The 19,683-nt window shown below is 47.7% G+C and overlaps 1 protein-coding gene across 1 annotated transcript; it reads left to right on the top strand.

Moving 5' to 3' along the window:
• Positions 1-2,583: 2,583 nt before the first annotated feature.
• LOC103778739 (plexin-A4-like) lies at positions 2,584-16,099 on the top strand (the record flags this gene model as incomplete). The annotated part of the gene is made up of 3 exons (XM_008946344.1): positions 2,584-2,819; positions 5,587-5,799; positions 15,949-16,099. Coding segments are annotated over exons 1-3 (600 nt in total), but the record flags the coding sequence as incomplete, so codon positions are not given.
• Positions 16,100-19,683: the final 3,584 nt, after the last annotated feature.

Genomic DNA, 19,683 nt, shown 5'->3' with positions numbered 1-19,683 from the left:
TCAAAGAGGGATAAAGAGTGAAGAGCAGAAGGAAAATAGTGCAAGAGTACCAGGACTGACCAAATGAAGAGCCAGGGAGTCAACATGCTCAGCTCAGGTTCCAAAGACGAGTCATGCCTCACAGTCTGAAATGGGCTCCTATGCCACAAGCCCCTGAGTTTTGTGGTACAACTCCTTCTTCTCTACCTTTCCATTGGGCCCATAAAGACTCTTGTGCTGATGACTTGGTAGGTTGATTCTGATGTAGGTGGCCAGCTCCAAGGAGAACAAGCAGAGTTAGATGCCCATCCCCTTGAGACATGGAAAGTTCAGAATATCCAAAACCAAAATGCAGGTTGAGTCAGGTGGGAGTCAGGTGGTTGGTTCTTGCTGCAGGTGGCTCATTCTGGGGTTGACAAGAGACCTCTGACCTTTCACCTTCTTTCATCTCTGACCGAGACTATCTTCCACCCAAATCACCTCTAAAAGCTTTACAGGAGTTTAGGCAAAAGCAATCATCTGAGCTTGCATATATTTGCTCCTCCACCCTCTGGATGGTGGTCTCCTTGCAGAAGCCTGGATTGATGAAGAGGCTGCAATGATCTTTTGCACCCCAGCAGGGACTAGGGCAGGTGGGGAAGAAGGCAGTGCCACGCTGTCCTCTTGCAGCACAGACCTTCTCTGTGCCCAAATTTAACAGAAGAGTTACCTCAAAGCATCCCAGAAGTGGAAACTTCAGGGTAGCTCAAGCGTGGCTGATCACGGTGCTACCTCACCCCATTCTGAGCAGAGTTTAACCCAAGTAGTGATCCAACAGCCCAACCTTCCAACCCTCTCTCAAGTTTTGACTTCTAGTTAGGGACTTAATAGGCACAAACACAACGTGGTGTGTTGATGCAAACACCATCTGTATTTACCCATCAGCTGAGTGGCTGGAGTCCTACCATAGAGCTTCACCTGTAGCTTTACTCCTCAGCTCACGTTGCCTCTGATGTCTCACTCTCCCTGCAGCCTCGCTCAGGCTGTCTGCCTCACAGTGGGATTTGGAGCTGCAGTGCCTTTGTCTTTAGCCCCTGGAACCTGCCCAGCTCCGTGGCATCAGGATGCTTTCACAGATCACACAACGTGCCAAGCAGAGGATGCTCCCTGGGGCTTGGGCCCCAGCTGGTGTAAAGCAGCAAGCATTGAACCAGTGCTGATTTACACCCTCTGGGGATACGGCCCCTACCCCACCACGGAGTCACTTCTGCTTTCTGTTCCAGATCACAAACTCCACGCTCAGGAGGGTTTTTTTTTTTCAGGAGGAAAGCAGCTGTGAAACACGCACAGCAACAGAGAGAGTGGGAAGGCTGAGGGTTTATTGTTTCCCCTCTTGGGCTGAGCAATTTTCTTTTCTCATCACGACCATTTGATTTTGAAAGAGGAGAGAGAGCAATTGTTGTAATGCAATCCTAGGGAATACTTAGTTAAACTGGCAATGATTTTTTATTCTGGTAAATCCCTGACCTTTGAGACCTAGAGACTCTTGCCTAAAAGCCTCAGAGGTTTTCTTTGGTTTTGTGTGGGTGAGAGCATGTAGAGAACTAATCCCCTCCAGAAACTGAACCTGGGGGCAGTTCTTCCATGTCAAACCAACAAGATTCCCCCTCGGGGGGCCCTTTCTGACTCAGACAAATGCTGCAGGGCTTTATTCACTGAGTGGGAGTTCACAGGAGCCAAAGGTACCTCTGATGGTTTCCCAGAGAAAAATCAAGTGGTGAATCAGCAAGAGACACCAGCTTTCTAATTAAGTTTTTGTTAGCACTGTGTAAACTCCAGCCACTGTGGTGGAACCTGGTGCTTTGTTTCTAATGAGGTTATTTTGGCAGCTGTATGGTTTGGTTACACATATATACACCTATGAAGCTCTGGTGGTAGAGCAGAGGGTCAAACATGAGCTCTAGCTCCCCATTTAGCAGGGAAATCATGACTTGTCTGGTTGCCCTTCAAACCCTGCCTCCAGCTCATCACAGCTCCTTCTCCAAGCCTGATCACCTTCTGATCAAGCTCCTCACCTTCTTGCTAAAGATCAGCTCTCCTCCCTGGCTTGCCCAGGGTGGTTCCTCAAGCACAGGATCCAGGATTCTGCTCCCAAAAGAGTATGAGGAGACTTGTGCAGTCTCTACACTGACATCACTGAGGTCTGCAGAGCAGAACCTGACACATCCATGCATTGCTCCTGTGGTTTGCCTGCCACGCCAACGGGTGGTGAAAGATGAGGAGGCCTCTTAAGGTGAAGTTTGTGTTATTTGTTATGCAACTCACAGTTATAAACCAGCCATCTCTCTCCACGTATCCTTGTCCTATTTATCTCAATGACACCTTCTGCTCTGCTCTGCAGTCACCTGGCTTCTATTTCCAGCCAAAGAACTGGCCCAGGTAGCAGGGAGGACAGGTAGGATCCTGACCTCCTACATCTGGCTGCTAACCAGATGTAGTAGATATGGTGAAGATGCACATGCCTGCTTGAAATTTCCAACTCATGTCACATCGAGCAGATATTAGATGGCTTCAACTTTTCCATCACTCTTTCTGGGCCAGATCCACAGACATGCTCTGCTTTCAATGGGGTACCAAAGTTCAACACCATCTTGGTATCTCACACTCATCTTTCCTTCTTTCCCCCCACAGGGCACCCTCCAGAAATTTGTAGATGACCTCTTTGAGACCATCTTCAGCACTGCTCACCGTGGCAGTGCCCTTCCCCTGGCTATCAAGTACATGTTTGACTTCCTGGATGAGCAGGCTGACAAGCACAACATCCATGACCCCCACGTGCGGCACACCTGGAAGAGCAACTGGTGAGTGAGACACCCCCAGTACAATCCAGCACCACATCCTGGACTGGAAGGAGAGTAGAGGGACGTGTGGTTTGGGTTCTGGCTGCTGGGGGAGCTGAGGAGCTTGGTTTGTGTTTCAGAGCATCGGGTTGAGTCTTCCCAAGCTGATGGGGAAGTCAGAAGATATCAGAATCTAAAGGATGCTCTCGAGAGTGGAGTGCTTTGCCCAAACAGGTCCCAGTTTGGCCTGTGTTACATGAAGCTGGCCATATTTCTGAGGGACCTCATGAGAAAAAATGGTGAAGTGGTGAACTCCTGAGGGCTCAGGACAATAGGAACATCTAGGGATGCAGAGGAGAAGATTCAGCATCACTGTCTTCACCTAGGCTGGGTGTTTGAATTCCCACTGTAGTCAGAGGGAGCTTAGAACTCGTAGAATCACAAAGTCATTAAGGCTGAAAAAGAGCTCTAAGATCATCAAGTCCAACCACCAGCCCAACACTCCCATGACCATTAAACCATGTCCCCAAGTGCCACATCCACACGTTTTCTGAACCCCTCCAGTGTTGGGAACTCCACCCCCTCCCTGTACAGCCTGAGCCAACTTCTCAACACTCTGACAAGAGAGAAATTCTGCCCAATATCCAATCGAAACCTCCCCTGGGGCAACTTGAGGCCATTTCCTCTTGTTTGTTTTTGTTCCTCTCCACTTGTTCGCCCACACGTAGGCATCTAATGATGCCTCTGAGATACTTCAATGTATCCCAGACATCCTCAGGGGATGTGCAGCCACCCACAGGAGACTTGTACCCTCCTGAGCTGACAGCTGGAGAGCACCTCGAATGGTACTAAGCACTTGAAGAGCTTGGAGCTGGATGTGAGTCTCCTCTGGAGTGAGTGACAGTCTGACATCAGCCCCCTGCTCTAGGTGCCAGGCAGCAGCCCCTCTTTGTAGAGGTGATGGGACAGCAGGGAAAAGCTTTAGGTGGAGAGAAAAGATCTGCGTGGCTCCTCTCCACCGAGTCTCCCTGCTGGAAAAAAAGTCCCCTGGGGAATCTCTCCCTCCCCTTCTCTTGTGCAAATAGAGGGACTATAAAAGGAACAGCAGAGGAGAGCCATGGGGCTCCCAGCTCATGCATTTTTTCCTTTTACCAGCCAGGCTGATGGCAGCTCCTCACAGAGCAGCGACATAAAAAAAGAAACCCCATGCACCAAAGAGGCTTTCAACTAATGAAACATTAGCATATTATTAACATTATCTGCGGCACTAATCTGAGGCTGATTGCAGCCACTCAGACTAAATGAGCAGGAGGTTTATTTAAGGGGGGAGAGGGGAAGGCAGAGTGTGTGTCTGTGTGGGAAAAGGGGCAGCATGGAGAGATCTGCTCGATCAGATTTGATTCACTCAAAGTCACCTCCTGGGCTTCATTAGTCCCAGCCAGGGACATGGTCCCCCCAGCCCCTCACTCACTCAGAACTGCAGCCCTGGCCTCACTGTGGCTGTGTTTGCCATCCAAATACCTGCAGAAGTCCTCCATAGTTTGCTCCTCCTCCCCCAGCAGATGAACCTCCAGTTCTCAGCCAAAAATATTTCCTCCCCACCTGCTCTGTCAGGTCTCCTTGCCAGCATCTCCCACTTCTCCTGGACTTGGCTGATGGGATTACCCATGTGGCACTTGTACCTTTGTTCTGTGATTTTGCTGGCTCAGGAGAGGACACGGTGGTTTAGGAGAACGTGTTGTCATCCCTTCTGTCAGGACACTCTACTGAGGAACTGGGGAGTTCAGCCTGAACATCAAGTGAATTTAAGTTGAAGAATGACTTCCTCTTGGGAAGGTGCAGACACTGAAGGTAGACTGAACAGTCTCCCTGACAAAGAGACAAGGGTTGGACTCTGTGATCAGTGACACATCCCAGCTTCTGGGCCACAATCACACGACTACATTTGCCCTGACAAAAAGGCTTGAGGCAAAGGCTGGAGGTAGATACCTCGAGGCACCTCATACAAATGAATCACAGAATGCTTTGTTGAGAAAAAGGGTAGGGGGGGGAAAGGCCTTTGGATTGCAATTGGAATAACATTCCCTTGGTTAGGGGAGAGATATTTTCATTTCAAAGGTTGCAACACTTGTTTCCCAGTTCTTTTTTTTCCTTGAGGCAACGTTTTCTCTGTCACATCATGAGTGCTTCATGCCCAGCATGCTGGTGTCATTAAGCAGGTTTGGGCTTGAGCTGAGGAGGATGACAGTACACAGTGGCCACAGCACACAGTGCATGCCATTAATGCTCCTCCTCTCCACCTTGGAGCTTCACCTACCTCTCTTCCCATGGGGTTGCTGGGAGAGCCACAAGCCAAGTCCTTCAATGATAAATACCACCAGAAGTTTTGAAGAGGCAATGCCTACCCTTGTCTGATGAAGCAGCCAACAGGTGCCACTTTGCATGACAACCTAACGTAGAGATAATCTCTCCTTCATTTTTGTCCCCTCAGTTATGCCCCCCTTAATTTATGTGCAACTTCAATAAGATGACTTTGACTTTGAGACACACGAGATCTGGCTGGTGAGGATAACAGGGACAAAAGCCACTCTCGAGGTGACTCCACGGCCATCCCAACAGTCCTGTAGGGATGGAATGTATTGTACATCAAAGCTTAGCCCAGAATCCTTATCTCCCCACCTTGATCTTTGATTCCTAGCCATCATCTTCCACTGCGACCTCAGGCAACAAAGCCTGAGATCCGTGCACCAACTGACTCACCTCTTGACCTCTCCCTCTTCTCTTGCAGCCTGCCATTAAGATTCTGGGTGAACATGATCAAGAACCCCCAGTTTGTCTTCGACATCCACAAGAACAGCATCACAGATGCCTGCCTCTCTGTAGTGGCTCAGACTTTCATGGACTCCTGCTCGACCTCAGAGCACCGTCTGGGCAAAGACTCACCCTCCAACAAGCTCCTTTATGCCAAGGACATCCCCAGCTACAAGAACTGGGTGGAAAGGTGGGTTTTAGCTCTGGAAATTGGACTGCCATTGAGCATATGATACAATGAGGCCCTGCTTCATGGATGGAGGTAGGAGGCATGGTCAGTATTGCTTTTGGTAGCTATCTCTGGGCTTTTCTTCTTTGATTATTGTCTAAATAGAAAGCTCCACGTTCACCTTTTATTCCCACGTGTCTTGCAGCAGAGATGGGAATTTAATTAGAGGTGTGAACCGAAGGTGTTTGGCATCATTGTTTCTCTTGAGGAGGAACTGTTGAGAAGTGATGGAGGGAGGAAGGAAAGGGAGGTGACGTGTCTGAGCCCTGTGAAGTGCGTGAGCTTGTGGTTTGCTGTTCTGAGCATCATTGTAGCTAGATCCCAGGGGCCCTACAGTTATCTCCCCATGTTCTGAGCCCAGAAGCTTTCCTTGGAGACCCTTCTGTGCTTTGAATGAAATGTCATAAGATTGACAGGCTGGCGACTGAAGCTCTGCAGGTATTTTCTGAAAGGTCAGAGGTCTTTCCAAGTGTTTTATCCACAACTGCAAGACCTGTTGCTGTACTGCTCAATCTACTGCAGTGAAGATCTGTGTCTGACCGAGCTGCTCTACAGGGAATACGACCAAGATAACTATTCCTGCAGTATCTACAGGCTTCACTTTCTCTAAGATTTTCCCCAGGACAAGCAAAGAAGACTTCAGCAGGAGCAAGCCTTGCAGAGGCTGAGCTGTGCCTTGTTTTCCAATATGCTGTGTTCATTGGTGTCGTTGAGAGGTTTGGGGACAGCACAGAGGGAGAATGATCACTGCTCTGTAAATACAAAGCTGGGGTTATCTTACAGATCATTCCCATGCAACACCACCCAGCTCTAAGTCATTTCTCCAGATGACTTCATAGGCACTGCATTAAATTGATATCATGTCATGCAGGTTATTTGAGACGTCTGCTGTAGGCACGCTGAGATGTCAACCCCTGTATTTCCTTTGGTGGCCATGGTTTCCTTTCACTTTGTGAAAGGAGAGCATGGGGCTGATCAAAGAGCCCTCTCCCCTGTTCAGCAGTAGGTGACAGTTTTGACAACACTCCCCTCGGTCTCCAGTTTGTCTGGTCAATTATTTTTAGATGTGGTTAAACACATCTGCAAATGTCGTTTCTAGGCAACCTGTAACTCTCTTAGAAGCTACCTGCCTTAATTATGACCTACTTCTGGTGTTACATCCACGTTTCTTAGCACTTCTTGAGGTTGATTGCTGGATTGACTTGAATGGAGGAAAAAAAAAAAGGGGTTTGAGATTTATTTAGAAATCCAGTTTGCAGCAACAGTGACCCAAAGGTGAAACACTCACTTTAACAACCTTGCCTGTAGTGGGTGGTTGGTTTGTGTGGACAATACTTTAGCATATGACCCTGGCTGACTCTTTATCTATTTGTGTGACAAACAGAGGTAGAGAGGTGGAGAACAGTGTATTTCCCCACACAACACTTTATTTTTTTTTCTCTATTTTTCTTTTTTTCTGGATAAACAGAAGGCTGCAGTTTCCATTTTGTTTTTGTTTTTCCAGTATTGATTTCACTTTACAACTTTTTTTGGAGCTGAATCCTGTTGCCCAGTGATCTTCAGCAACAAGTGCTGCATTTCCCTGGAAGTTTTCCCAAATAACCACGTTTGCAAAAGAGGTACATAACATCTCCTGCTGCTAGTAAACAGCACTGGATTTCTCTGCCCAGCATGTGCTTGGTTGTTGCCTGCACTGATGTCTGACAACTTGAACTGAAGCCCAAGGGGAGGCTGGAGGTTTTGGAATATGGTTAGAACTTCTGCCCTGCTTATATATTTGTGTGTCAGTTCCACTGATTCAAGCCTGTGGCACCTGGATGCTGTGGTAGATCAAAGGAAAAACATATCAAGGATGAATATAATCTAATTTCAATTCTACCCCGAGTTAATGAATTCCTTTTCTCCATTCTACAACTGTGCTTTGAGGGAGTTATTCCAAATCCAAAGGCTTCCAGTACTGGTTGGAGCTATTTCTGTAGTCAGCACCAGCTGGAGATGACATCCTTCAAGACCACTAGACTCCTTCAAAGAGCAAATCATAAGATAAAAAGATTTCGGTTGGGGAGTTTAAGAAGCAGTTGAGAAAATCAGAAGAACCTGAAATCAAATGAACTTCTTTGATGAAGAAGGAACTATAAGAGGGCAATTAGGCAGTGGTAGATTGTAAGCCAACTTGAAGGCACTATGGAGTGAAGACTGCTCCTGACTTTTAACAGCTCTGTTGAAATAGTAGCTGAGCTGAGTTACTCCAAGAGTCCCCTTTGCAACTGCTGGTTCTCAGTGTGAAGAGTGCCTGTGGGACTCACAAAACTCAAAGCAGGGAATGACCTTGGCAGAAGAAGCCAAGGTCGTAAGAAGGAGGCATAGGTCAAAGCACGTTCCTCCAAATATTCATTTTCCATCTTTTTAGATTGTGATTGTACGTTGGGAAGGGAATAGCTACAGATCCTGGCCTGACCAAGAGTCTATCTCCACACAGTATTCAACTGGGAGGTTTTAACACGGTTGGAAGAAGAGGTGGACTCTGCCTGCTGAAACAATCCTGCTGAGAAATCCTGGCTTTGGGGAAAAAACTAGGTTCAGCATTCAAATTACAAACCCAGAGCTCTTTCACTGAGACAACACATGGCTAAAAGGTGTCTAAGTGAAGCCACAGCTTGGGCTTCTTGAAGCAGGAGATGAGGCCTGACTGAGGGAAGAGAATTAACCCAAAAAAATGGGGACAGGCTATCTGGCTTTTGTTGAAGCCATGAAGAGTCAGACTATAGTTCTAAAACAAGGTGGAGGCTTTTCAATTACCATTTTATGAGTCTCTTGGAAAAAAAAAAGAGGAAAAGAATGGAAATGGTAGACCAGATTCTCATCTGACTTCTGTTAGTAAAACTCCATAGGCTTTGCTGAATTTACATTAGAGCAGCTTCAGATCTGCATCTTTTCAAGTTTACTTCAAATGTCCCCTTTGAGCCTAGAAATCTGGAGAACTTGGGAGCATTTGATGCAATCCCCAAGCAATACAAAGGGGAGCCTGTTCTAATTGGGACTGTCTCATTAGCATTCAACACCACACGGAAAAGATGACAAAGGGCCGTGGCTGACCTTTCATTTCTCTCCATGCTGCCAAGCTTATGATAACACTTGTTTGAACTTCATTAACACCGTTTAATTGCCTGCATCACAATCAATATGATGTTTCCCTACCGAAGCCTGGCATGGAGGCAGGGATGTGGGAGAGTGAAAAAGGGCAGAGCACAAAAAGCAGAAGCCAAAGAGATTTTTCCACTGCACATTGGTGCCCAAAATACCTGCAGAGCTGCAAGGAGAGGAACTGGAGCTTTTTTTTCTTTTTTTTTTTTCTCGTCCCTGCAGGGACTTGGTCTCCTTTTGGCTGCTTTTTGTAAATTAAAATTAGCCCCTCAAAGAAAAGCTGAAAGTCAATGGAGACGTTGCAAGTATTCTTAACACCCTGAGAACCTTCCAATGAAAACCATTCAGAAGAGACTTGTCAGATTTGGGATTAAAAGACAGTCAAAGTGACCTGACCTGTGGGATTCAGAATTATAACATCTGCATTTTATTATCTTAACCTGGGTACCAAAACTACCTGACCCAGGTCCTGGAGCTGTGATACCATCTACTTCCTTTTCCTGTGGCAACTATGATTTGCACGGTGTTAGCCTTTAGATTTCAAGGTCTTAGGCTTGTTAGAAAATGCTGTGGGGATGTGTTTGGAGCACAGAAAATGGGTAGTCTGTCCCCTTTTGGGAATTAACCTCCCTAACTTGTCAGCCTGTGGTTTCAGGACTCTGTAGTCAATAGATGGTCTCTTCCAGTGTAGTGCTTGTGATGTTTACTGATCATTTTGCTGCTAGCTTTAGAAAGACAGACAAACTGAGATGATTTTGTACAATAAAGATAATAAGCTGCATGCACCCTAACTTTGTTAAGTTATTGAGGTTTTAAACACAGACATTGGGGTGACTCCAAGGGCTTTCAAAGAGAGCATTTTGGCAGGTGCAAATCCTGGCTCTTCTTTTAAAAATTCAGTCTCCTCTATCTCCTTTCCCTGCCAGAAAGAAGGCTCATGCTGTAGCACAGCAAGGGTCAAGGTAGGAGGGGTGTTTTCAGTAGAGATAATAAAAAGTGGTGCTGGAAGGGGCCTCAGGAGGTCAACCTGACCAGCTCCTGCCTCAGGGCAGGATCAGCTCTGTCTAAAACCTTCTTGACAGATGCTTGTCTGCCCCGTTTCTTAAAGGCCTCCAACCACAGAGGCTCTGCTCTCCTCAGGCAATCCGTCCCTGTGCTTCCCTGTCCTTCCCATCAGGGTGTTTTCCCTGATGGCCAGCCAGAAATCTCCCTGGCTGTAATTAAAGCCCATGCTGTCTCCTTGCATCCCTAGGGGCAGGGGGTACAGCTCATTCCTTGCCTCTCTGCTGCAGCTTTTGGTGTAGCTGAAGGCTGTTTGCTTGCCTGCCTTCGCTTTGAGTCTCCAAAAAACCCCTGATGCTTTCTCATTGCAGTAACATTCTGCTCTTACATAGTGCAGTTTTCAGCAGGCAAGATGAAAACGTGTCTAGCCACAAAGGGCACAGCCTCAGACCCACATCTCCTCTGCACAGAGACGATGCTGGATGGTTTGTTCTCCTGGAGAAACCACTGGTACATCATTTCATTCCTCAGCCATTGATTCAGGGCTGCCTACCCCTTCTCTGTCGTTTATTCTGAGACAAAAGGCAGCAAGAAATCCTTGTACATGCAAAATAAAATCATTGCCCCATCTAGGGGATGGATACACAAGCAGAATCAGTCCCTCAAGCTCTTCAGGGCAAATCTCTGCAAGAACTGACAGGTTTTCAGCTAACTTCAGGGCCGGTACCTTTGGCTTAGCTGTCATGTTTCTACTGCCAAAGTCCAATCAGCATCCAACAGCCTGGCCTTGAACCTCTCTCCGAAATAGCATCAGTCTGGGCTAGCAGTGTCTGGGCTGCCTGGAGCTGAATCAGCACAAACACAGATTCTGCAGCTCGGATGCCTCCCAGGAAACGAAAAGTGCCACGTGAACAGAGCTGACAGTGTGTCCTTGCATTGCTCCACTTCATCCCATGGAAGAGCTGGCCACTGGGTCCTCCCCAAGCTTTCCTCCAGCCCTTCTCTGCCTCAGCAGCCCCCCACGTCCCTCTGATGCATCTCTTCCTCCTTCAGTGGCCTGGGTACAGCCAGCTATTGCATAACCCTAATTATGTTATTGCTGTAATTGAGCCTGCCGTCTGCAGCACGTGGATTCCTTACAAGCTTTTCATATGCTAAAATTATTATTAATGAGTGCAGTCCCAGCCCAGCGACGGCACAACAACAGCCATGACAAAAAGATCTTTTGGAAGGCAATTAGCTCCATGCTAAGCTGCCTAAAACCGAGCAGGGCTGGAAAATTTCAGACTGGAGCCTTTTCCCTTCGTTTGTGATGAGTTAATGAGTTGCTGAGTGGCAGCAGGCACAGGCATCCTTGTAAAACAGCTCCACTGAGGAGCCTTTCCTGGTTGGTACTGAAGAGCATTTAAGTCTGGCTAAACAGAGGGCAAGATGTACCCCCAGGTCACTGTTTTGTTGCTTTACTTAGGAAAACTCAACAAAACGAAGGAAAACAACCAATCAACATCAACAACAGCAACAAAGACAACCCAGGGGAAGAGGAGGATGTGAAAGGAACCAGAACTATCATTTTTTGAGAGCAGGAGGGATCGCTATATACTGATGCATCCCAAATCCTTCCCCACACAGCAGTGGCAGTGGGTGGTCCCATGGGCTCCTCTGTTCAAGCCAAGCTGGGGGGAGAATGACACCTATGAGGTCACATCCTATGGTCTAGCAATCCTCCCATCCTCCATCTGAGTAGCTGATGTGCCTGAGCGATGGATTTACCCAAATTTCTTGGGGTTTTATTGCTTCTGAAGTCTGCTGAACAATTGGTCTTAACAATATCTAAAGGGCAGGGGTCAAGAGGATGGGGCCAGACTCTTCTCAGTGGTGCCCAGTGCTAGGAAAAGGGACAGTGGGCACAAACTAGAAGACACAAAGTTCCACCCAAATTTAAAGAGAAATTTCTTTCCCCTGAGGGTGATGGAGCCCTGGAGCAGCTGCCCAGAGAGGCTGTGGAGTCTCCTGCTCTGGAGAGATCCCAAACGTGGCTGGCTGTGACCCTGGGCACCCTGCTGGGGGTGAGCTGCTGGAGCAGGGGTGGGATGAGATGATCTCCAGAGGTCCCTTCCAACCCCACCATGCTGGGGTTCTGTGAAATTTCCTGCCACATCAGAAAATGAACAGCCTTGAGGTGAGAACTCTTCCTGTGATTCAAGGGAGACACAAACACCTAAGGCAGGATCTTTTGATATGCCCCTAAGGATCTTCTGGAAACTGCTGGGAAAGGATCCACCGAGAATAATCAAAACAGGACTACAGAAGAAGCAGAAAACTGGCAGCACCAGGCCAGTCAGTGGTGCTCATCTGACCAAGGAGTCATCATCTTCTACCCTGAGCTCTCCATCTTGAACCTTTAAAGGCAGGCTAAGCTGGATCTGCTGTTTTGCTGCCTTTCTGTCTCATTCAGAGGGAATCTGACTCAGTCTTATGTTCCCAACCTCCTGCTGGCTAGTGCAGCCCCTGGGGCTGTGGAACTGTGAGTCAATGGTCTGTCCCTCTCTCAGCTGAGACCTGGTGGCCCTCAGCTCAAGGGTGCTCACAGGAGCAGTGTGGTGGAGGAGCATCTCACCATGATGTGGGAGCTGTCAGCTGCAGGGATGGAGGGAAGCAGCTCACAGGCAGCCTTGCAGATGCTGCCAGTGAACGTGTGAGGACCTCTGGGGCTTGGTGACAGCTTCACAGTGGTTTTGAAGAGATGAGGGGTATGCAAATTGAAAAGAGGCCCAAAGTACCTCTGTGGATCTGGGCTCAAATAGAAGGTAAATAAAGACTCAGCAGGGATGTTGTCATTTCCCTGCTAGGATGCTTTAATAGGCATTCATCATTTCTTTAGATAGTGCAATGATGGCTTCATCAGAGACACTTCTGCATAAATAAGTCACTCGGCCGTGGCAGAGTCCTGATGGAATGCTGCCACATCTTCTCTCTGTCCTAGCAGCTAGGTTTGATTATTGGCACATCCTTTTTTTCCCCCCCCCCCTTCTTGTTCTTTTCTATTTCCCATGAAACACACTTCCACAGTCCCTCCATCTTCAGTCTCAACAGAAACAACTGCTCAGGGGGGTGATGGTTTTGGGGGAGACAAGGACACTTTGGTACAGTGTTATGCTGCTGGGAAAATATCTCAGAAGGTCCTGGGAGTCTTTCAGCCCCTTGTGAGTCACAGATTCAGGAGAGCATTGCTACTGCATCAGAGGGAGACAGGACAGACCTGGGGAAGCAGATGATACATGTGTCTGTGCTTCATTTTTTGGAAGCACCCCATCCCTACACCCACTCTCCATGTGATAAGGAGTTGAAGCAGAGAGGACAAGGAGCATTCCAGCTGGCTGCCAGGGTCCTGCTGGCAAATCCGACACAGTACCTCTGCTCTCCTCCACCAGCCTCCTTTGGTCGTGCTGGGATGTAATCCCCTTCCCTTCTCATTTCACCCAGCAGGAGGGTGCCTGTGAAATATTCATGAGGAGCTGGGCTCTTCTCCCCGGGCTCTTCTCAGGCACCATAAATCAATTCACTTCACTGCATTGCAGGCTGGTTTTCCCCAGAAGTCTACAAACGGTGCTGGTTGGACGTGGATGGGGTTTTCTGTGGGTGCCAAGGCACACTTTGCTTTTTGGCCATAGGACTCACAGTTTCTCAGCAACATGCTTTGGCTCTGAGGAGCCTGCAAGAACACTGTCATGGATTCAACCAGTCCCTGATGCTTTCTCCTCTCAGAAGTCCACGTAGCACAGGTCTGATCTTGTCCAGCTGCTGATGCTGAGACCTGTTTGAGTTTTCTGGGAGTGGAGAAGATCTAGAAATCCTGAAACTTATTCATCCTGCTCATCATCTTCTCCTGGAGGTAGTTCTGCAGGATAAGTCCTCACAGGATTTCTAGATGCTTGCTTTACTCCTAGACAGCTGTTCAAGTCCACTTGGAGACTGAGGGTTAGGCAGAGTGTAAAGCAAAATCAAGCCCAGACCACTCATCAGTTGAGTACTGGGGGTGGGCAATATTTAAACCATGGGGCTGAGTTCTAGGAGGATTTTTGGCTGGTCCTGAGCCTAGAAGAAGAGATGCTAGGTCTTCACAGAGAATAATGCTGTTGTGGGCAGTGGAAGTTGCAGGAAAATTGATGAGGTTTGCATGAGTTTTTATGATGAGCCCGAGTCAGAGGAGGATGGAAGAAGGACCTCTGCCTCCTATAGCTTTGTCTCCCAAGGATTCCATCACCCCTCAACCCTGCAAGCCCAAGATAGCAACAGAGACCAATCCATTGGCAATAAATCAGGATGGGAGCACAGGGTGCAAAACCAGCCTGGGCAGAACTGGAGCCTTCTGGTGTGGAGGAGTTTCCTCCCAGTGCTCTCTCACTGGGCTTTTTCACAGGAGCCTTTGGCAGCTGCTTGTCCCACTCTGTCACGGGGAGTATTTTCCCACTTGTCTGTCTGAAGGATCCTTATCATACAGCACTTCAGAGTCCAATTTCTCTGCAGTAGAAAACAGGCTCCATCTCAGCAGGTGTCTCAACGCTGTTTACAGGACACCTGTCAGCTCTTTTGGCTCCTCTTCCCCTCTGCCTCCTAATTATAAAATCGTGGATTGCTGCAGCTCCGAGCTTGGGTTGGATTTTTTTTTTTTCCTTCTGCACAAAATGTCAAATTGCAGAAATTAAAAATGGAAATGACGGCGTCTAATTAACCAGTTGACAGTGGAGCACAGCTGCGAGTGACAGTGACGGATTACCTTCTGCAAACCTTGTCCTCCAAGACCTGCCTTACCCAGGGGACGAAGGACATGGAAAATAGCAGCTTCCTTAAAGAGACATTGCTCTGCTGGTGAAGCCTGATGAGCGATGGTTCTGGAGGATCTGTGTCCTCAGGGTAAAGTCCCAGTCCTCTTCAGCTCCAGGAGAATGGTGTTGACTCCTAAGGAAAGCAGGTTTTCCCCAGTCAGAGTGGGGATGGGAGGGTTGGAGCCTGTTGACACAAAGTGACATCAAGCCAGCTTAAAATGTGGGGTAAAAGGAAGGTGTTGAGCAGCAAAAAAAGTTGCTGGGATAAGTGGATTCAGTGGGGAAACTGGATGATCACAGAATCACAGAATGGTAGGGGTTGGAAGGGTCCTCTGGAGATCATCTTGTCCAACCCCTCTGCTCCAGCAGCGTCACCTAGACCAGGTTGTCCAGGATCACATCCAAGCAGGTTTTGAAAGTCTCCAGAGAAGGAGACTCCACAACATCTCTGAGCAGCCTCTTCCAGGCTCAGGCACTCCCACAGGAAACAAATTTTTCCTCATATTCAGGTGGAAACCCCTGTGTTTCTGTTTGTGTCCATTGCCCCTTGTCCTGTCGCTGGGCACCACTGACAAGAGTCTGGCCCCAGCTTCTTGCCCCCCAGGGCCCTTTAGCTCTTGCTCAGCACTGATCAGATCCCCTCTGAAGCTTCTCTTCTCCAGCTCAGCAGCCCCAGGGCTCTCAGCCTGGCCTGGCACAGAGATGCTCCAGCCCTTCTTCATTTTCTTCATAACCTCTGCTGGATTCTCTCCAGTAGTTCCTTGTCTCTTGAACTGGGGAGCTCAGAACTGGGCCCAATACTCCAGAGGTGGCCTGACTAGGGCAGAACAGAGAGGGAAGAGAACCTCCCTTGACCTGCTGGTCGCAATCTTCTGAATGCACCCCAGGATACTATTGCTAACGATGATGTTAACAATGGATGAGGATGTTCTAGTGTGAATTTTACATGTAAGCATAAAATGATTTATTTTTTTCCTGTGTATTTCCCTTGCTGTAAAAGAAGAGCATGACCAGGTATATCACTGATGCACCAGAAGAGCACCAGAAGAGTTCTGTGTTCTGTCTCATTGTTGGTGGCTTCCATCTCTTGACTCCCTACTCTCTCCCCAGAAGAATCACCTGTATTTCTCTCTCTCAGGTACTACTCAGACATTGCCAAAATGCCAGCAATCAGTGACCAGGACATGAATGCATACTTGGCTGAGCAGTCTCGCATGCATATGAACGAGTTCAACACTATGAGTGCTCTCTCAGAGATATACTCCTACGTTGGCAAGTACAGCGAGGAGGTAAGAACTTTGGAAGGGGGAAGAGCAGTTCTGCAGGACCATAGGACTGCCCACCCATTCCCAGGGGCCAGCATGTGTCGGGGATACAGATACCTATCTTCACCCTGGCTCAGGGGATGATGGACTTTAAGAATGAAAAGCAAAGCCTGGGGTTTGGAAAGGGAAGGTCTGGGATTATTGGGTCAATAAGTGGGAAATCGTTACTCTTCCCTCTGGACCCCTGATATTTTTTTCTCCTATTATCAGTCAATCAGATTTAGCTGGCTTGCTGTTGTTGATAATCAGATGTTAGCTTGCTAAGGAGGAGCCCTACATGATCTCTGGATCACATGTGACCTAAAGTTGTTTAAGCATATGTGCCCAGTGCCACTTCACACCCTGAAGCACCCAAGAACAGTCCAACAAGCATGACACAAGACTTAAAGTTGACTAGGATGGTTCTATGTGAAGAACACAAGGTGAGACCCCTTAGGGCATCTCAAATGTCATGGCAAGATGATGATTAAAGCTACCAAATAACTCATCTCCAAGATGAGAATCCATTGGATTGGTGGCAGTCTAGAAATCTGTATTTAGTCAGATCAACCCCAAACTGCCTGGGTAGTTCCCTGCTGGTTGACTGCCCTGTTTTGCATAATCTAAGCTAAGCCTGGGACCTACCTTAGAGAAATTTGCTGCTCTAAGATGCTGACCTCAGTCCTTTTGGGAAAAAAAAAAAGTCAAATCACTTCTTTCTCTCTCGTCTTCCAGATTCTCGGAGCCCTTGATCAAGACGACCAGGCTGGGAAACAGAAACTTGCCTACAAACTTGAACAAGTCATAACCCTCATGAGCATAGACAGCTGAGAACTGTCCTGCCAGGGACACCCTGGGAGGGATAAACCAAGTCGTGCCTCACTCAAGATCATCATCTTTACCAAGTGCAAGTTTTGATCGGCTGTAAGCAGAGTCACCTGAACAACCCTCCTCTCTCTCTCTCTCTTTCATTTCTTTCTCTTTCAAAACCTATGGAGAAAACCACAAAGCCCCAGGGTTTAAAAGAAAAGTTGGCAGAGGAATCTTGGCTCTGGGGACATCAAGAAGTTCAGGTGGAGCTCTCCGTTTCACAGCTTCCCTTCTGCCTTTGCCCTACAGAAGGACTATTACACACACAGAAACCACCCCAAACCCTCTCCCGACCTCACATCATCACTCTGCAGATGGGAAATTGGGAGGTAAATTCTGTCATGCTGCTTTAACTGCCCTCCAGGGGCTGCAGCCTCTGGAGTGGACATGGAAATCAACTCAGTATTACTAAAAGTCTCCCCAAGGGGAAGGCAGCCTGCCTGCAGGGATCTTGGAGGGCTGGAGCACATCAAGATCCTGTCCTGCAGAGCCATTGCAACTCTATCTCTTGATAGTGACCTCCTGGGAGCGGAACCTCAAGGCTCCCCCAAAAATGCCACAGCTCTGTCCAGAGCGGGACCATCGTGGCCCTTCTCTGGCCCAGCAAACAGCGGTGTAGCTGCTCCCTTGTGGGGGAGGAGACCAACACTCCCCTGCCTACGTGTTTCACATGGTTATTCTTATTTTTCCAAGAGACCCGTGTCCCCCTCCGTCTTTCCCATTGTGTCCTGTTGGTCCTAGCACTGCAGCAACAATGCTCTCTCTGCTCGGTGGCATCCCATCCATGGTGGTTCTGTTCCTTCTGGCAACGGACGCTACAGCATCTCCCTTCTTCCCTCTTCAGCTTGGAAAGCAAGAGCCAGAAGTCTCATTTTGTTCCTGGCAAGGAGCTTGACCTCAAAAACCAACCAGAAGGATTTTTTTTTATTATTTTTAAAAGCTGTTATTTCTTTCCATTTTCTTTCCTCAACTGAAACAAAGCTATTGTTTTCTCATGGTGGAATATCAGAAGGATACTGAAGGGCTTGCCATGAAGCAAAGTGGTGCACAGGACTGATGGTAAGACCTTCCTTCAAAGCCACTCCTAAGAAGAAATGTTACCCCATATTTTAGAAGGAAAGCTTGGAGGGAATCCAAATGAAACACTGCAAAGTATTCTTCTACCTAGATACCCCCAGCCAAACTGCATGTCTTCTGGAGGTCTCTGAACCACTGTAAGCTCATCTGCCTTTTGGTGCCAACTCCTGGCTTTTTCTATTCTCCATTTCTGGAACCAACAGGACTTGATGAAGGCAGAGTTGCTACCTGGGAAGGATTTGCTCTCTCTTTGCACTTCCTATCCCTTCAGAGATCACTTGTCACCACAGGACAATTGTGGGTGATTGCCTTGCCCTATCCTCTGCTCAACTCCTCCAGAACAACAACTCAACCTGTTTCATGGCCAACCAAAGAGGAGCGAGCTCCTGCATCTCTTCTGCACTTGGCTCTTCTCTTCGTACAGCTGCCAGCCTGGATAACGCCACGGTGCAGCACAGTGGAAGACCCTCAGGGTCTGCAGAACTTTCCATCTTGTACACCAGAAATGAACAGAGCTCCCTAGCAGGTGGAGGAATGGCTTGATGCCACGGAAAATCAACCCACATCCATCTCACACCATCCTCAGAGCTACAGCCTGAACCTACTTTGCACCTGGAGGGAGGAAGGGGTAAAAGACAGGGTGTGTAAATTGATTGCAGAACGAGTGCATTTGGTTTCATTCATGCCTTTTGCTAGCAAACCAGAAGCTCTTCAGAGCAACGGATCCTGAGTGTGTCTAATGGGGGATGTGGTGCAAACAGGAGTGAAGTCAGCAAGTGGGTTTTGTTCAGCCAAGCAGTTACACGTGTAGGCAACTCTTTCTAAAACCATTCAAACGACAGCAGTCCAAACCTGGATGTGTCTGTGGGGAGAATATCACAAGATTCATATTGAAACAGCAAACTTAGGGACACGTCTTGGTTTTAAAAACCCCAGACATTTCTCTCTTGATTATAATTATTATTATTTTGTGCGTGTGCGCGTGCGTGTGTCTCCGTGTGTGTGCGTTATTTCCTTTCTCATTTGGCTTGCTTTCTGTTTGATTGCTGAGCTGATGGACTCATCATGCACCTTATGGACATCTCAGCATTTTTTTTTTACGAGGCCTGTGCATTGGTGGGGGAGGGATTTGGGTTCGGTTGGTTCTGCCTTGGTTTTGTTGATCCGTTGAGTAATGTCGACGCATGTTCCAGATCCGTTGATGATGGCTGTGAAAGTGGGGTCGAAGTCCCACCAGAGCCAGCGGTAAGAAAATGACAACAACAACACAAAACACAGTATTTTTTATAAGTACGTTTAAAAAAAAAAAAGGAAAATTAAAAAAAAAAAAAAAAAAGGAAGAAACCAAAGGTTTTGACAAACAAAGTGCCACAAAAGAGAAATATGGACCCTTATTGTCATGCCTTGTACTCGCAGCTGGATGGTAGGAGTCTAGGGACAAATAGCTGGCTTGGAGGGAAGTGGTTATGAGTGATGGGCTATACTGCCTGGACATGCGCACATGAAAGGAAGAAGAAGCTGGGGTTTTTTTTAAAAAAAAATAGTATCAAAGTGTATTGGTGTAATCCTGCACTGTTACTGAAGTCAGAGGAACACCGCAGGGGAAATCTGAGACTCACTCT

This window comes from Merops nubicus, unplaced genomic scaffold (assembly GCF_000691845.1).
Source record: "Merops nubicus isolate BGI_N331 unplaced genomic scaffold, ASM69184v1 scaffold4398, whole genome shotgun sequence".
Lineage (NCBI taxonomy): Eukaryota > Metazoa > Chordata > Aves > Coraciiformes > Meropidae > Merops > Merops nubicus.
This window is presented reverse-complemented; position numbering and strand designations above follow the sequence as displayed.